This window comes from Solea senegalensis, unplaced genomic scaffold (genome assembly GCF_019176455.1).
Source record: "Solea senegalensis isolate Sse05_10M unplaced genomic scaffold, IFAPA_SoseM_1 scf7180000017739, whole genome shotgun sequence".
NCBI lineage: Eukaryota > Metazoa > Chordata > Actinopteri > Pleuronectiformes > Soleidae > Solea > Solea senegalensis.
Genome location: NW_025322509.1, coordinates 10882 through 29554, shown reverse-complemented (window position 1 = coordinate 29554; position 18673 = coordinate 10882). Strand labels below are relative to the sequence as shown.

At 45.7% G+C, this 18673-nt stretch overlaps 2 protein-coding genes across 2 annotated transcripts; both read right to left on the bottom strand.

Annotated features, from left to right (window-relative positions):
* Positions 1-74: 74 nt before the first annotated feature.
* lrp12 (low density lipoprotein receptor-related protein 12) lies at positions 75-8337 on the bottom strand. Its single transcript, XM_044018878.1, has 11 exons — positions 7716-8337; positions 6546-6602; positions 6313-6448; positions 5281-5483; positions 4958-5205; positions 4470-4619; positions 4161-4382; positions 3395-3661; positions 3112-3314; positions 2772-2904; positions 75-2671 (listed from the first exon to the last, which is right to left on the bottom strand). The coding sequence occupies exons 1-11, from the start codon at positions 7759-7761 to the stop codon at positions 1730-1732; spliced, it is 2607 nt and encodes an 868-aa protein (XP_043874813.1). The 5' UTR covers positions 7762-8337; the 3' UTR covers positions 75-1729.
* A 2211-nt stretch (positions 8338-10548) lies between these two features.
* On the bottom strand, positions 10549-17770 carry atf6b (activating transcription factor 6 beta). The gene is made up of 17 exons (XM_044018893.1): positions 17460-17770; positions 16628-16707; positions 16299-16380; positions 15867-15926; positions 15700-15779; positions 15343-15532; positions 14876-15040; positions 14311-14447; positions 14032-14211; positions 13866-13948; positions 13579-13776; positions 13356-13463; positions 11963-12062; positions 11788-11855; positions 11608-11707; positions 11416-11500; positions 10549-11195 (listed from the first exon to the last, which is right to left on the bottom strand). Exons 1-17 carry the CDS (start codon positions 17530-17532, stop codon positions 10906-10908), a joined length of 2079 nt encoding a protein of 692 aa, XP_043874828.1. The 5' UTR covers positions 17533-17770; the 3' UTR covers positions 10549-10905.
* Between the last annotated feature and the right edge of the window lie 903 nt (positions 17771-18673).

The window sequence follows — 18673 nt, the reverse complement described above, 5'->3', positions numbered from 1 at the left end:
CTGTCAGACCAGCAGAGGGAGCCAAAGCTGCAAAAACCTGCTGAACTGAACTCAAACTGACAATAATAACATTATTAACAATAGACTAAAGATTCATTTTATTATCTGCTGATTCTTTTCTCCATTCATTGATCAGTTTGGTCATAAAATACGGAAATCGTAGATTCAATTAAAAATAAAACAATAACAGATAAAGAGTCACCAAACGTAAACGTAACATTTTAATCTTTAGTGCAGTTTATCTCTCTTTTCTTTTTTAATTTAACAGACTTAAAGAAAAACTAACACCAAACCACTGGAATCATGCAGAAATAACAACAAAGAAACGGCAACAACAACAACAACAACAACAACGCGTCATATCAATAATTATAACAATAATAATAATAATAATAACAATAATAAATATACAGTCACACTGCGTACCAAAAAACTAACAAAGATCAGAAAATACACATGGCTTCACTCTAAGGGAGGGCGGAGCACAGAGCTGTCACATCTGATTGGCTCCTCCTGGTCCGACAGAAGAATGTAAACACCAGTCCTGACCTTTGACCTTTCAGATGCATAAAGAGACTTCATTAGTTTGAGTCTATGTTTTTTTTCAGACAGGAAGTGGATCAGACTCAGTGCTCGGGTCACATGACTGATGGAGGTAGACCAGCTAATGCTAACACCAGTTGTTAGCAGCATCTTTTCTTCTGAGAAAACCGCTAACCCTATAAATCCTGCTAGTGGGCGTGTCCCACAGCTGGTTCTGTGGAGTCAGTCCGAAGTTAGCAGAACCTTCGTAGCATAAGTTGCTAATGTTGCTAAAGTGATGGCGACATGGCGTTTGTTTTCCCACCACAGGAGGGCGCTCTTGTACATCTGAACTGTGTTTGATTGTGATTTGATGGCCGATGATAACAAAGTCTCCACAGTCGCAGATCAGTCGCACGTTATCCCGCCATGTTTGAAGAGAAGCAGCAGCATGTGCGTACGAGCACAGCGTTACCGCTGTTTTACCACGTCGTACGACTTCTTCTTCCTCATTAGCGCTGAGATCATTTTTTAGACTTCTATAAAACTAGCCTGCTAGTACTTTTCATTAGCTACCAGTTGTCAGCGACCTCCATCAGTCACATGACCCTCTCATCATTTCCTGTGACAGACCAACAGGGGGACATGGGGACGGCGTTTATTCTGTCAGGACTCAGTTTTCAGTCGGCTAACATGCTAACACATGCTAACAGGTCTTTCGTAGTGGTTGTCAGTCTCAAATGTTAGCATATTTGCTAGCTACTGTGTGGTCTTAAATGTTAGCACATTAGCTAGCTGTTGTCCAGTATGAAATGTTAGCATATTAGCTAGCTGTTGTCCAGTATGAAATGTTAGCATATTAACTAGCCGTTGTCCAGTATGAAATGTTAGCATAGTGGCTAGCCGTTGTCCAGTATGAAATGTTAGCATAGTGGCTAGCTGTAGTCCAGTATGAAATGTTAGCATAGTGGCTAGCCATTGTCCAGTATGAAATGTTAGCATAGTGGCTAGCTGTTGTTCAGTATGAAATGTTAGCATGTTAGCTTTCTGTCAGAATGTGTAGTGTAGCATCAAGGTACCTTTGCTCTTAGCATGTTAGAACACTTTAGATCAATGTAGTACTCGTGTAAATTCGTTAGCATGTTGTAAGGATGAGGTTACATCAGCAGTAGTCGTGTCAGTTAGCATGTGAGCTAACATTAGCGTGTTAGCAGAGCAGCAGCAGCTCGTCGTCACTGCTCTCTGTTTTGCCCGTGGCCTCCAGGCAAACGTCGGGGACCTGAGCCGTGTGGACCATCCCACAGTGTTCACACGGACCGTCACGCCCTCCTCGACTACCGTTTCCTCTGTGATGGCGGGGGGCCTGGCCCACGTTTGAGGAGAGGTGTGGCTCTAGCAGTAACTGTTGGACGTCACCCACCAATGAGGACGAGGAGGAGGAGTCGGAGTCAGACACGGGGATGAGAAGCTCCACGTCTTCTTCGTCCTCTCGGCTCCCTCGCCGCTCGCCAGCATCTGCCCCGTGTCTTCCCGTCTCCAGCTGACGCAGTGGGCTGTGATTGGTCCATGTCTGGTTCTGACTGGTTCTGGTCAGGTTTCTGGCAAGGCGGTGAAGGTTCTGGGCGAGGCGCTGCAAGGCAGAGGTGGGCGGGGCCTGGAGCTCTGAGGTATCAATTTGGCATTCTGGATCTGGATTGGTTGTTGCCAGGGTGACGGGGCTGGAAGGAGGTGGGGCTTCTCTGGGACGGTCACGGCATCGGTCTCTGCTCTGTATCGGGGTCATGGAGGTCGCAGATGTCGTCACGGAGACGACGGCCTCTACAGCAGTGGAGGGCGGGGTCTTCTGGGGAAGCGGGGCCACGGGCCCGCCCACGGCACCGACGCCTCTCTCTCTCCCTCGCTCGCCCTCCGTATCTGTGTCGTCAGAGTCCGGAGACAGCAGGTCTGAACCGGAACTCCCACTGCTTCCAGAACCAGCGCTGTCCTCCAGATCAGCTGAGACCAGAGCCAAAGAACCCGACCGCCGAGACCGAGAGAAGGTGAAGAGGCGGTGCCACAGGTTGCTATGACGAGTGGAGGAGGGGAGTCTGAGGGAGGTGAAACCGAGCTGCGAGCGAACGGCCAGACGCAGGTTCTCAAGCACGGACGCCTGAGGAGACACAAACAAGGTACACTCATCACATTCTGTCTGGTCTACAGAGTGTGAAGCAGCAGAGAGGGGGCACTCCAACAACATCTGACATCTTTACCTGACTCCCAGAGCACACTGGGAAATCCTCCACAGGCGGGATCAGGCCCTGGGCGATCAGCTGACCATAAGAGGGCGGGGCTTCCCTCCTCAGGAGCTCCGCCTCTACTCTGGAGAGCTGTGTCTCGAAGGACCTGAAATGACCAATCATAGACCAGAGGGGGAATGCTGTTAAACCACTCACTCTCCCACACCAAAGTCCAGAGAGAAAATCAGTGATTTCAGGAGTTGTTGATCCACTGCTGCCTCCATCACTAACATCAACGTGACTTCAGTGTTTGAAATCCTCAGTGACACAAAGTGACCACACGAGGCAGCAGTACCTGTCTTTGTGTCCTCACCTGCGTTCAAACATGCGCAGAGAGTAGAGTTTGCAGGTGCAGCCGAGGGCGATGACCAGCAGGAGGCCACAGATCAGGCTGCCGATGACAGCGGCAGTGATGACTCTGGTGGGGACGATGACGGGGCAGCTCTCCTCGTCGCTGCCGTCGCCGCAGTCGTCCTGGGCGTCGCAGACCCACGACTCAAACACGCAGCGGTTGTTCTGCAGAGGTCAAAGGTTGCAGTAACATTACTCCTCACAGACTCTGTGTTTGTCCTCGTTTTAGTTTGGGTTTATTTTACCTTGCAGTGGAAGTTTCCAGGCTGGCAGAAAAAGCAGTTCTTCTCATCAGACCCGTTAGGGCAGCGGTTCTGATAGTTGCAGCGGTCCGATCGAGGGTAACATGCTCCGTTCCTGGAACACGGGAACTCGTCCTCTTGACACGATGAACAGTTGAGCTCGTCCCGACCGTTGGGACAGTGCCAGTATCCGTCACAGCGCTGCTGCTCAGTGTAACAGCCCCAGTTTCCCCCACAGGGAACCTCCCAGGGGAGGCAGAACCCGTCCACCTTAAATACAGACACAGACATGGGTTAAAAACAGAACCCGTCCACCTAAACTACATACAGAGACATAGGTTAAAACAGAACCCGTCCACCTTAAATACAGACACAGACATGGGTTAAAAACAGAACCCGTCCACCTAAACTACATACAGAGACATAGGTTAAAACAGAACCCGTCCACCTTAAATACAGACACAGACATGGGTTAAAAACAGAACCAGTCCACCTAAACTACATACAGAGACATAGGTTAAAACAGACCCAGTCCACCTTAAATACAAACATCAGGGTAACTTTGCTCCTAGCACACTAGCGGTCTTCGAATATTAGCATGCTAACACCTAAACAAAACACAGAATGACATGAATAAACAGAATAAATCCACCTTAACTCAGAAGGAGACCTACACAAACCAGTCATTCCACCTAAAGAACATAGGTGTTACACAATAACTGGTACTAAAAACCTGGACAATCCCGACCAGTCACGGGTCAGTTCTGACCTGGTAGGTGACGTTGAAGCCTCGGGCCGCGTTGATCTTGTCAGCGTAGAAGTGGACGCGCAGCTGCCCGGACGACGACACCACGGCCACCGGAGCTCTGGAGTCGAAGGCGGTCAACACCCGAAGCAGACGGCGAGGGTTCTCCTCCAGACCATCGTACACTTTCACGTAGTCGCCATAACCCGTCCCGTCCAGTTTAAAGTCTGTGAACCTCAGGATCACCTGCGGGAAGAGAGAGGAGGGAGTTCAGGACGAGCGGGAACCACGAGTCTGCCAGGTCCACTGGACACGGACGAGGTCAGAGGTCACCTTTCTGTGGTCTCCGGTGTCGATCAGCCAGGTGCAGTTACTTCCTGGAGGGTAGAAGTCGGGGTAGTTTGGAGAAGTGAAGGAACCGTAGAAGTTCCTCAACTGTTCTCCACAGGTGGGAACGTCACAGTCAATCTCATCGCCGAGATCCTGGAGGAGAAACGCAAAATCAACACTGAGGCTAACAACCACTCACTCTCCCACACCAAAGTCCAGGTGTGTGTGTTGTTTTCTCACACACACACACACACACACACACACACACAGGAGTTGTTGATCCACTGCTACCTCCATCCCTGAGTTCATACGTCTTATTTTGTCACTTCAGGGTTTGAAATTTTCACTCAGTGACACAAAGTGACCACACGGGGCAGCAGAGGAGCAGCAGCTCCTGGGAGAGTGAGTGGTTTACAGACGTCTGTCTCGCAGTGAGACAAAGAGGGTTAAATGTAAATGGTGGCGTGTGGCGTTCAGGCTCTAGCTGTCACCTGGCAGTCGATGCTGCCGTCGCAGCGCAGGCTGTGGGGCAGGCAGGTGTAGATGCGGGTGTAGCGCGACAGACAGGGGAACTGGTTGAGGCTGCAGGGCTGGAAGGAGAAGGGCGAGTCCACACACAGCTCCTCGTCTGAATTGTCCCCACACTCGTCCATGGAGTTACAGCGCCACCAGTCAGGGACACACTTCCCGTTAGAGCAGTGGAACTGGTCCACGTCACAGCTGGACGCCTCCGCTTTACCTGCAACCACGAGACAGCTGTTCAGGACAGTCGGGGGGTGGGACGGGACACATAAGCAGTGCTCTGCGTCCTCACCTGTGATATAGGACAGTCTGAAGCCTTTTCCCGTCAAAATGTCGTCAGAGTGGAAGTGGATCCAGACGTGGTCCTGGGAGGAGATGTACGGAGGAGGCAGGGAGGAGCCACACACCCTCAGACCGTCCAGACTCCTGTAGCTGCTGATGGACATCCAGTCTGAGGAGCAGCGGTGTGAACCCTGCAGGTCAAAGTCCTGGAAACTGCCCGAGGACACATACATTAGCTCTGTGACGTATATCTATATTTCTATATGACAGGTGTCAAATGATTGCGTTAATTACAGTCACATTTAGCAGGTTTTGTTTTTTAATCTCGTTAATCTCATTTTTAATCTCTAACTTTACTGTTTCTGTATGCGAGTCCATTTTTTATAAAATCTGTGGCCCTGACGTGGAGGGAGGGTGAAGAGCAAGTGAGGGTTCTCCACCCAATGAACGGAACATTTCCTTTTAAAAAAAACGCCGACGGCACCATTAATAAAGGATAAGTGATAGAAGGACTGAGCACGTCTGTGACCGACAGCCTGCTTTATTTTATTTGTATTTTCTAATTATTTGGAGTTTGACAAAAGAACACGTTATGATTTGGCGTTATACAAATAAAATTGAAATTGAATTGAACACAGTGGAATGTAAATCTGTTCGAGTTTGTCAAAACAATAAATGACTTTATAAAGCCACTGTTATATTATATTATATTTGTTATATATCAATCTTTTGATCTGCCACAGTAATGTAATAATGAATTTAAATGAAAATACCTCAAGTTGAGGGCTTTTCTAAGTAAGGTTTAGGTTCATTTCTTTTTTAATCTTACCTAAACCTTAAATTAAGTTTAGGTGAGATTAAAAAAGAAATTAATTAATTACAGACTTAGATTACAGAATTAATTCATCGCTCAATTTTTTTAATCTCTTGACAGCACTTATATATATATATATATATATATATATACACACACACACACACACATCGACACACATATACAGTACACACACACACGAATGACTCGAGGTGCGTTTTTAAAAACCTGATGGTGATGGTGTCTCCAGGTCGAGCTCTGATGTTCCAGCTACAGTTGAGTCTGGCAGGATACTGGAACGGCCAGCCCGGGCTGGTGATGATGCCACTGGACGCTCGCAGGAGCTCGGCCACATCACTGCACGCTACAGAGAGACAGACAGAGAGACAGACAGACAAAGAGTGACACTGTTTCCTGTCAGCTCACCATCATGTGTGTGTGATGTGGGGTCGTGACCTTACCGCTGGAGATTCCCGACACGTAGACGTTGTCGCTCATCTGAGGGGCAGCAATGCATCCTGGGTAGGGATGCACGATATATCGGCATTAATATTGTTATCGGCCGATGTTCGTCATTTTTTTAAACATATCGACATCGGCCTGATGAGTAAAACTGCGGCGATTTTAACAACCGATGTTTATACCCGTCTAATTGCTGTTTGTGTATGTGTGTCAGGAGGGGGAGGCCATGCGGCATTTGTTTGGGACAGTGTCAGTCACGCAAGACGTATGTGTGTGTGTGTGTGTGTGAAGATACACGAAAAGCATTATGCAACACTTGCAAAGTGATTTTCAGTCTGTAGAAACTTTCATCATCTCAGAAACTTTTTTTAAAACATATCGATATCGCTAGATATCGGTTATCGACCATAGCAGCCATATTAATATCGGATATCAGTATCGGCCGAAATATTCATATTGGTGCATTCCTAATCCTGGGAAAGCATCAGAGCACAAGCCGTGAGCAGGGAGGTTCTACTTGACACACTGTCAGTCACGTTGTTTTCCATGACTGCGTGAAACTGTGGTTTTCTTGTAAAGCAGTTGTTCTGGGTGAAAGTGAATCATTTAAAAAATTTGTTGACAGAATGGTTCAGTCCTTCAGTCACTGAAGTGAAATACCACTGAACGTGGTCACGATCTCTAAACCCACCAGACTCCTCTGTTAAATATTGACATTTTATTTTTGCTTTTAGGTTGGGAATGAGTTACAAAGATATTCTCAAAAGCCTGGCATTGCAACAAATCATTACTTAAATGGGATATTAAGGGCCAGATTCCTTTACAGGTAACAACACTTGGATCTCATTCCCAACCTAAAATAAGTCCACAAGCTTCAGCTCTCTTCACTTGCTCCAGGTAAGTCTTTACGATGGATATAAATACTAGAATTATATTAAATCATAATCAGGGTTTTATGTCTGGGGCTAAAACAAAACCTCGCAAACAGTCTAAAGTTTATAAAATATAAAGCTCCATAAATCACACATGAAACAAACTTCCTCTCAGTCAGATATGATTATGATTCAAGCATATGACGTCATCACATTTACCTATTTAAAGTGAAACTGGTTTCCCTTTAAAAACTAACACTAACATTAGCATTAGCATCGTTCGGCTCACAGACTCACCTGACAGAACGAGCAAGTTTATGACGTACACTGACGTCATGGCCATGGTGATGATGCCGGGTGATGACCAGTGACGTCACAGCTGCATGTTAAGGACCACAAATGTGAAATGCGAACGTAACAAAAAAAAGCTACGCGAAACAACCGGTTAGCCTAGCATCTGCTAACTGTCCTGCTAACAGAGCTGGTCACACAACAAAGACATCGGCCTCCTGCGAGCTAACAGCTAATGCTAGCTGTGCGGACTGAGAGTCCCGGACTGCGCGGTGTGGACACGGAGACACATGTCCGGGGACAAAATACGGGACATTTGTTAAATTAACACCGTGCGCGACAGCGGCTAACTGCGCTATTAGCTCTCATGCTAACCCGTCCATACACGTAAACAGAGTGGAGGCTAACGGCCGGAGCTAATGTCAATAACACTGTGCGCTTAGCTGGGACATGATAACAGCAGCTAGCTGCACAGGGGACAAACGGACACCGAGGACACGGGGTTAATGATCGTCGAGCCCGGACAGAGTAGAGGACATCTGTTAGCTTAGCTGTGAGCTACTGTTAGCTCCGCGTCGAGCTGAACAACAACAGAGAGAGAGACACAGAGTGTGTGTGTGTGTGTGTGAGAGAGAGAGAGAGAGGGGGAGAGAGAGACACGTCATGAACACGTGACGAGCTTTTCTTTAACAACGGGTTTTAACTTTTTTTCCATTTAGAATGTATTTATTTTTTAAGGACATTTTAAATATATTATGAAATAATATTATAATATACACTTACAGAGCCAGGGACATGAACCCACAATCCTCAAAGACAACTCACTGTACCACTGTGCCACCATGGCTCCATCCTAACTCTCACACTTCTTTATATCAGAACTTAAGTAATATTATAAAACTCAACTTATAACTACTTTAAAGTAGTACAATATAACACGTGTGTGGGTTTTAGCTGCTCGCTAACTTTAGCATCAGTTTATTTTGATGAATCAGCTGATGCTGAAGTGTGAAGAGCTAATGCTAAGCTCACTGTTGATATGTGAACGTGTGTGTGTGCAGATGTCCTTACACTGGGACAATGGGAGGACATCTGTCCACCCATTGTCCCTGCTTCTTTGTTCCTCCACAGCCTGACCTCCTCCTCCAACATCACACACACACACACTAACTAAACAAAGTGTGATCACTAACCATGAGGACCAGCACACCCGTCGCTATGGGTGGGCCATAGGGGGCCGCCCCGCCCCCAAGAGTGCTTGTACCCCCCCACTTGAGACACAGATCTCTTAAAAAAATTACTTTAATTAGAATTTTATATGATCATATTAGCTAAATAAATGACTTGATAAATACTAATGTTGCATTCTCTGTCATTAAAACCTTACAAATATGAGCCTGGTTGTCACTGTCTACATGATATGATTATGTAGACAATGCATTTCATATGACTGAGGTCCAGCGACGGGTCTGAGGACCAGGGTTTGGTCTCCATGATGACTACTGGTCCTGACAAGGTCAGTGTTTATGGCAGAAAACACACAAACACTCATTCTCCCACACCAAACTTCACAGAGAAAATCCATGATTTTAGCTCTGGGAACACAGGAGCTGCTGGTCCTCTGCTGCCTCGTGTGGTCACTTTGTCTCACTGAGCTCAATCTGAACAAAGATTTTTAAAAGCCGAATTTTATAAAATAAGACATTAGAACTTAGTGATGGAGGCAGCAGTGGATCAACAACTCCTGTGTGTGCGATGTTAAAAATCACTGATTTTCTCTCTGGGGTTTGGTGTGGGAGAGTGAGTGGTTTACTTTGTTGTAGACTTTAACACAGGAAACAGATTCAGGAAACAAGTTTCATGCTTTTATTTTGTTAATCCTGCAAGTGACAAGAAACAGTGACTTTAAGATAATTTCATCTTTATCAAAGGGAAGAAAAAACAAACACATATTTACAGTTTTTATTTATTCAGATTAAAAAAAGGTTCATAGTCACTCACACATCGTTTCCTTTACTTTATAAAAACAGATGACGAATAATAATGATCATTATAACAGACATTTTCTTTGTAGCGTCGCCATGGCGGCACCTGCGTCATGTTACAAAATCAAATGTTATCTCTGCTTCTTTTTTTCCATTAATTTAAAGTTTTTCTTTTTAAAAAGTAAAAAAATGTTTCCATAGTTAATTTTTTTCACAGCGTCACAAACACATTAAAAAAAGATAAATGAAGAAATTGACATTACTCAGTTCAGTTAAAGGATCATTTCCACAGTTTAGAATTTTTTTGATGAAATGTCCATTTAACGTGTTCTGAGGGGACGGAAAAGTCAAAAAAATCTGATTTTAGGCTAAAAAGAAACATTTTCACATTGCAATCTTTTATTTTGGAAACTTTATTTTTCCCGTCTTTATTCTTGTACAAAAACAAACAAATATCTACAGTCAAAGATTTTTTACATCCACGTTAAATATAAACAAAAAGAAGTTAAAAGACAAACATCTCGCTGCGTCACAAATTTGTGAAGTGTTTTTGTGTTTTTAACGTCGCAAATCTGTCAGTGATGTCACTGAATGACGTCATCAGACGCCTTTGTGACAACGAACACAAACATAGAAAACTTCAGATTCACGTTTGTTTGAACATTACTTTGAAGACGCTTATTTTCAGGGCTGTGAGTAAGCCCCGCCCACTGCACTGACTCGCAGAGTGAAGACGAGACAGGATTAACGATCATTGCAGACGGGAAGACGTGATGATGCAGTACATGATTCCATTCACAAGAGGGCCGTAAAGAACCGGTTTATGAACATCGCGAACACGAGTGAACGCGATCTTTTTCTTCTTTCAGTAACGATAATAATTACGATGTCGGGTAATTATGCGTTAGCGCCCCCCGTCTGTCAGAGCACAGAAAACAGCGCATATTTTTTTTTTAAAGACAAAATATTTTTCAAATGATTTGAGTTGAACAGAATGTGCGTGTGGCGCCACCTGTGGTTCAAACCGGTGACATCATATCAAAGGTCAAAGGTCAGCCCAGTGAGTCAGTGCCATGTTTTCATATATTATTTATTAATAAAATTTAAATTAAATTTAAAATTTATATATATAGATTTTAACCTATAACTAATCACAAGTGAGATGTCTTCTAGAAAAAACCTGGTCTCCGGGTTGCTATGGTGACACTGCCTCAGACTCCTTCTGATTGGCTGATGAAGTAGTCAGCCGTCCGCCGCCGCGCCGCTAACGGCTGCCGCTGAGCTGACGGCGAGGACGACGGCTGCTGGTGGTGGCGTCCTCGCAGCGAGGTGTTGTTGCCGTGGTGATGGTTGTGGTGGGAGGAGGAGGGTGGAGGAGGTGGGGCGTCGCGCAGAGACGGCGGCACGGCGGACGACTTGATGGGGACAATGCGAGTGTCCATGACCTCGCAGTCCACTTGCATCATCATCTCATAGCCGTGAGACGCGTTGTAGAGACTTTCTGCAGGGGGAGGGGCAAGGGGCGGAGTTTAAACAAACATTAACGTGTATAAAATTTATAAATTTAAAAACCGTCGAAAGAAAAAGTTCATTTGTCTTTAATAAAACTGCAGTATAATAAATAATATAATATTTCTGTTTATGACTAAAGGAAAACACAGTTGATGAACATTAAAGTATGACAGTGTGACATCACAGCAAGGGGCGTGGCCAGAACTCACCGTTGACGGACATGGCCGGCATCACCAGAGACATTTTGGGTCTGCTGGTTTTGTTGTGGCTGATGGCCGGTAACAGCAGGTGATCCTGCAGGGGGTGACAGAGGCCGCTGTTTAAAAGCATTACATACATACATACATTCATTCATTCATTCATTCATTCATTTCTATTTATTTGTATGTTTGTGGTCGTACTCGTCTGAAAGACACGACGTAGAACGTGTCCTCTCTGCGGTCGATGGCGTCCAGGAAGTCGCTGTAAGTGACCTCAGGACCAGGACGCACCTGCAGCTGACTGAAGAGAAGACCAGCACACAAGGTCAAAGGACACACACGCACGCATGCACGACGCACGCACACACACACGCACATTACCTTTCAATAGAGCGGTGCGACTGAATGGGTAAATATCTGGAGAAGTTCGTCTTCCTCAGCTGAGTTTTCTACAACAGCAAAACGACAACAAATGTTTACTATAATACAAGCTCTGCCCATTTATGAAAGTGAAGAGAAGGAGGAGGAGAAGAGGAGGAGCATGAGTTCTCCTGACCTGAGCGATCTTGGCTTTCTTAGCGATCTTTGGTTTCCCTCCAGATTTTTTTCTGTCGATCTGATGTCGGTGAACCCAACCTCTGAGCTCATCTGCTAACCTGAAGACACACACACACACACACACACACACAGAAAGTGATTAAAGGGGACATATTATGCAAAATCGACTTTTTAACCATTTCAATACTTATATTTGGGACTCTGGAGGCCCTACCAGTCGCCAAAGTGTGGAGAAAGAATACTCAGTCATGTTTTCGTGGTCCCCCTTAGTGTAAGTATAGGCCATAAAACACTCCATGTTGAATTCCCTGCGCTTATGACGGCAGCATGCGCATTTCACCGCCAATGTTACCGCCCACCAGTAAGTTCACTTGGAGAGCTCCACCTTAGCTCCACCTTAGCTCCACCTTAGCTCCACCTTAGCTCCACCTGCGAGAGTGCAGGCGAGGGAGGAAGAGCGGTATTATGTCAACGCGGAGGGACAAGTGTGCTGTTGGTGGCTGCACAGTGGAGCACAGTGTTTTACAGAGGATTTTATATATGAAGCTAATGTGCCGGATAAAGTCAGCAAACGTGTGTTTGTGTGTTCGCACCACTTCACATCAGTATTTAGTCAGCGACGTACAAACACACACATTGTTAAGAAAAGGTCACATAGAGGTCATAACTGACCATTCTGACACGTCCTAATTAAACATATTTGTTCAGTACGTCCTCACATACAGCAGCTGTGTGACGCTTATATATTGAGATTTTAGACATTTCCCTGGTAATTGTCGGAGATTAACCCACATTTTTACGATTGTTAAGTGTTTTTAACTGATTTACAGTTGGACAGTGTTCGGCTCGATCCTTGTATCGGACGTCTCTTCCTGTGACGGCACTCACGCTGTTTTCCGTGCACGCTGCCATGTTGATATTGTCAGAGAACTCGTGGAGGGAGGGGGAGAGGAATGAGGGGAGGGAACAGGAGGTGAGCGAGTGAGCGCAGTAAAGAGGACAAATCAGAAAAATCAATTTTCATTTTTTTGAACCACAATGTTTCCTCCACCAGCCATGTTTCTCCCACGGTTCACATTCAACTGTTGTCATGGTAGCGTGAGCGTGCCAGCGTCAATACACCCCCTGGAAGAAGTGGGTGTGTGTTTGCCTGTGTCTCATTTGCATATAAAGGGACCATGCACAAAACCGAGCGTTCTGAAAGGGGCGGGTTTAGCAGGGTTATTGAACTGCTATGATGTCACCGACATGTTCATTAGGACACCAGGGAACTATTTTAATGGGGGAAATAGGGTATAATACGTCCTCTTTAAGTTAGTTAACCATAAACAGCAGCTGTAATGATGATCATGTGACTGATGAATGCAGCTCAGTGATTGGCTGTGACTGACCTCAGAGACTCTGAGCGATTAAACTGACGACAATCTGACGACGTGAAGAAACGATCGATGTCCTGGAGAACCAGGTCCTTCACGTCACTGAAGACATCGCTGAGGTTCCTGCAGCACACACACACCCAAACGTTATACACACACACACAATACACACACACGTTACACACACGTTACACACACGTTACACACACCGTGTATGACAATGTGGGCGTGGCCTGACCTGAACTGGTATGACTCAGTAGTGTATCTCTCCGTGTCTCCTCCTGCGTCCTCCTCTGTCTCGTCCTCCACTGTGCTCCTGCTCCGATGCGGTTGCCGTGGCGACGGCGGCGGCTGCTGTTCGATTTCCAGCAGCTGTCGCCCCGTGTACCACACCACACTGTCCTGCGGAGCCGGGGACAACTTCCTGTCTGTGATGCTGCAGAGACAGAGACGAGGACATCGTCGTCGTCATCATCAGAGTCACATGACATAGTTGTTGTTGTTCCCTCAGTGTGAGTTCAGTACCTGACTGGACCGAAGCTGAAGGTCATGAAGAGCAGAAGAGCCATGACACACACGGCTCTCTTGTTACTCGCTGAGTCACTGCCCTGAGGATGACACAGCAATTTGACACACACACACGCGCGCACGATAAAACAAGATAAATAAAAGGTGAAGTCAAAAACCACACCTGTTTCCCGGCCAGTCTCTCCCTCAGCGCCTGGTTCTCTCGACGCAGTCGCTCGTTCTCCTGCTGAGCTTCTCTCAGCTGACTCTCCAGGTTCTGAAGATACTCCTTCTTCTTCTTCCTGGACTGACACGCTGACTCTCTGTTCTTTATCATCCTCTGCTGACGCTTCAACACCTTCATCTGCACCAACACCAACCAGGAGGAGGAGGAGAAAAAGAAGGAGGTGATGAAGAAGGATGAGACGGAGGACATTATGAAGGAGGAGGAGCAAAGTCTCACATCGATGTCTCCACCGTTGTTTCCCGGTAAAGTTGGGGTTGCCGGGACGATGGGTTTGCTGGTGGGCGGGGCCGAGGAGATGCTGGGAGAGACGGGCTCCATTTTAACGATGGCAGGAGCCGAAGCGAGGCAGACGACTGGAGGAGGAAAAACAACTTTACCACTGTGGTTTCTATAGCAACGTCACATCACAGACAGTGAGGAGAGTACCGCTGCACGTTGAGTACAATAACTGCAGAGTGACAAGTGTTTCACGTCAGTCAACGGCAAAAGTCTCCAATAACACCAGAAAAAGTCCCCTAGATTTGTCAACACTGACGCTCTGACATAAACATAGACAACGCAGCGCATAGGCTACAGAACAGACATGACACACAAATATTTAAGACCCATGCAATCTGAATTTAAGACAATTTAATACTTTTTAAGGCCTTATTTTTTGGAAAATTGATTGACGACTTTTTAAGACTTTTTAAGGACCCGCCGCCACCCTGCTTTAGCATTAGCCTCAGTACTGATGACCTCAGTGGAACAAACACAGGTTTCTATGGTAACGGTCTCTCACCGGGTCGGTTCTGGTCCAGGGTTGGGAGCCCCTGCAGGATCAGGGTCTTGGCCGGTGCCGGGGTCTGGGGGACAGGTAAGGAGGTGACACACATGGGTCTGGGCTGGATGGGAGGTTTGGGGCTGAGGATGGTTCCCGTCTTTAATGTGGCCGACCGTGGCAACACTGACGGACAGAGAGGAGGAGGGGCCACAGTTACATTCAACTTTAACTTGAGCTACATCAGCTGCTCTAATCTAGTTAAAGTTCACCTGTAGCTAACTGTAGCTAATGCTCAACTGTAGCTAACTGTAGTTAACCTTCACCTGTAGTTAACTGTGGCTAGCGCTCACATGTAGCTAACTGTGGCTAGCGCTCACATGTAGCTAACTGTAGGTAACACTCAACTGTAGCTAACTGTAGCTAACTGCAGCTAGCGCTCACCTGTAGCTAATGCTCACCTGTAGCTAACTGTAGCTAATGCTCACCTGTAGCCTGCGCCTGTAATCCGCTGATGACCGCTGGTATCTGAGTCGTTAGTGGCTGCATTAGCGCCTTCTGTGGTTGGGGGGGCACCGCACTCGTCGCCACGGTTACCTCCATGGACCCAAGGGGCGGAGACAAGATGTCCCCATACATGTAGGGAGGAGTGGGTGGGTTTTCACCTTTAACTGTGACCTGCTTGCAAACAAAGGAGTGAATCATCCTTCAGCCACATCAGAGGATTCTGGGTAATTTGTGACACACACACACACACACACACACACACACACACACACACACACACACACACACACACACACACACACACACACACACACACACACACACACACACACACACACCTGAGGATCTGGTGAAGACACAGAGCAGTCTGATCCAAGCGAAGGCGCGGGAGAAAGAGGCTCCGCCTTCACCTGAAGCACTAAACGCAAACAATAAACAAGTAAACAAACAACAGAGCATGGTCATGTAATCACCACAAATGAAAAAAAGACAGAAAGAAACATACACATTTCCTCTGGTAGTGGACGAGAGAAGGACATCTGACCTTTGACCACCGGAGACTCCACTGCAGAGACAGAGAGAGACAGAGAGAGAGACAGAGACGTCAAACTCTGAAAACAAGACACTAATAATTACTTCCATAAAGTTCTTTAAAGGGTTAGTTCAAAAACAAAATGAGGGATAAACAGCAAACGTAGTGGGAAAAACTAGGATTATTTAACAGTTGTACAATGTAAATATACATACACATAAATATATATATATATATATATATATATATATAGACAGTATATACTGTATATATACATACATATATATACATATATACACACACACATATATATATATTTACCATACAGACATAAATCCTGTAATAAAAGACTTCGATAAAAGGAAAGATTCTCAGTGAGGGGTGTCACGGTCATCTGATGTGTACCTCTGAGCAGGTTGTTGTCATGGTGTTGCCATGGTGACATAGGGTTGTCTGGATCTAGCGTGAGGACGAGGTCATTGTCAAACTGAAAGTCATAAATAACTGGATTAGTCTGTGTGTGTGTGTGTGTGTGGACATAAACAACAGTCATGATGAAAAGCTCTGATTGGATGGTTTGAAAACAAACACATTAATAAAACTGTTGTGATCATTGTGATGAGTTTTCAAACGTAAACAGAGTCAGTGACGACGTCACCACTGAAAATGTCCTCTGTGAGAACGAGGGACACAAAGTGAAAGTGGATCTGCAGCACTTTGTCTCAGCCTCGTACCGACGTGTCGTATTTCAGGCCCCGGGTGAAGTCCGCGTCCTCGCCCTCCTCCATGTTCTCACACTGGTACAGGCAGGCATCTGAGGACAGAGGATAGAGACAGGGACAGAGACAGCAAAGTCAATAAAGGAGGACGGACTCACCCGGACAAAAAGTCTGACTTCAACCAAATCTCTAAATGAGTTATGATGTGGAAAAGCACCAAACACGTCTGAGCGTTATCTAACTCATTTAAGACGCCCAAATGAATGGATGAATGAAAAGTCTGCAACTCACCAGTATTTAAATAATCAATCAATGTGTCCACTATTTTCTGGATGAGTCGTTTGGTTCATAAAATGTCAGAAAATATTGATCAGTGTTTGTCACGGACATGATGATGTTCTCTAATGTCTTTGTTTTTGTCCACAAACTAAAATGAATGAGTTTCATTGATGTCTTTGTTTTATGGAGCAAAGAAACCAGAAAATATTCACTTTTAAGAAGCTGAAAAATGACAGAAACTGGTTTCCATGATGCATGAGTTTGACAAACAAAGATCAATTTTTTTCTACAAAATAATCATCAGATGAGTTGATTATGATAATAATTGTTCGCTGTAGTGAAATAATACTTAATTATAATTACAATTCCAAGGGTGGAAAAAAACAACTCAAACTAAGAAAAAAGGGAAAATGATAACTAAATAAAAATAAAATTGTGAATTGAAAATTTTCAGTGACAGAAAATGTCCTCGTGCCTCCACAAACCACACACACCCTCCCAAACACCCGCGTCACACTGACCGGATATTTGTGTGTTTTTCTCGGGTTTTGGGAGCGGACTCACTCACCCCAGTCGTCGTTGGTCAGCAGGTTATCGGCGAAGAATCGGTTGTCCAGCTCCGACAGAAGCTCCGCGCTCATCGTGTTCGGCTAACAGAGCGCTAGCTTTAGCATCCGGGCAGCGGAGTTCGCTAAAGCCGCGATTTCATTTCAAACGCGACCTAAATTCTCTGTGTTCTGACGCAAACAGTGATGTTTTATCACCGTTTGCGGTCACACAAACACACAAACACACAAACACACACACGGTTTATCCGTGCTTCCTCCCTTTAGCTTTGCGTTTGACAAAACAAGGAAACGTTCACTTTTTCCAGAAAGTCACCACCCATTCACGACAAAACAGCCAATGAGAAAGGAGAGCGGCGTGATTGACACGAACCAGGACCAGTGGGAGGAGCTCACATCTGATGCTCGTGGGCTTTAAAGACGATTAGGCCCAATGCGGCAGCCATTTTGTGACTGACAGGTGTCTTCAGCCAATCGACGGCAGGGATGCGCGGGAACACGTATGATTGACACACAGAGGAGCCAATCACAGTTAAGCAAAGGGGGGGGGGCGGTGGTTTGAGGTGAACATCACTTTGATTCGAGCATGACGAAAGTAAAACGGTTGTTTTTGTTCGAATAGAAGAAAAAAATGGTTAAAGGACGAGAATGTGAGAGAAAGAGCGGAGGCTAAGGCTAATGCTAATGCGCCTGTTCACGAGGAGGGGCATAACGTGTTATTACAAAACAGACAGACAGACAGACAGGCAGACAGACAGGCAGAGAACCACCGACTACATTTACACTCAAATAAATCAAAAAATGTGACTGTTTTGTAGACTTTGAAGAAGCATTTGACTCAATCTGCTCCAATTATTACAGAGTGGAGTGGGAGGAAAAACCTATGACATCATCAAAACAATGTTTTGACTCTAGAGAAATAGAGATTTAGATATCTTCATTTCTCCTCGTCAAAATGGATTCAAAAAGTGTGTGTGTGTGTGTGTGTGTGAGAGTGAGTGTGTGTGTGTGTGGTGTGTGTGTGAGAGAGTGAGTGTGTGTGTGTGTGAGAGTGTGTGTGAGAGTGAGTGTGTGTGTGTGTGTGTGAGAGTGAGTGTGTGTGTGTGTGTGTGTGAGAGAGAGTGTGTGTGTGTGTGTGTGTGAGAGAGTGAGTGTGTGTGTGGGAGAGTGAGTGTGTGTGTGTGGGAGAGAGTGAGTGTATGTGTGAGAGAGTGAG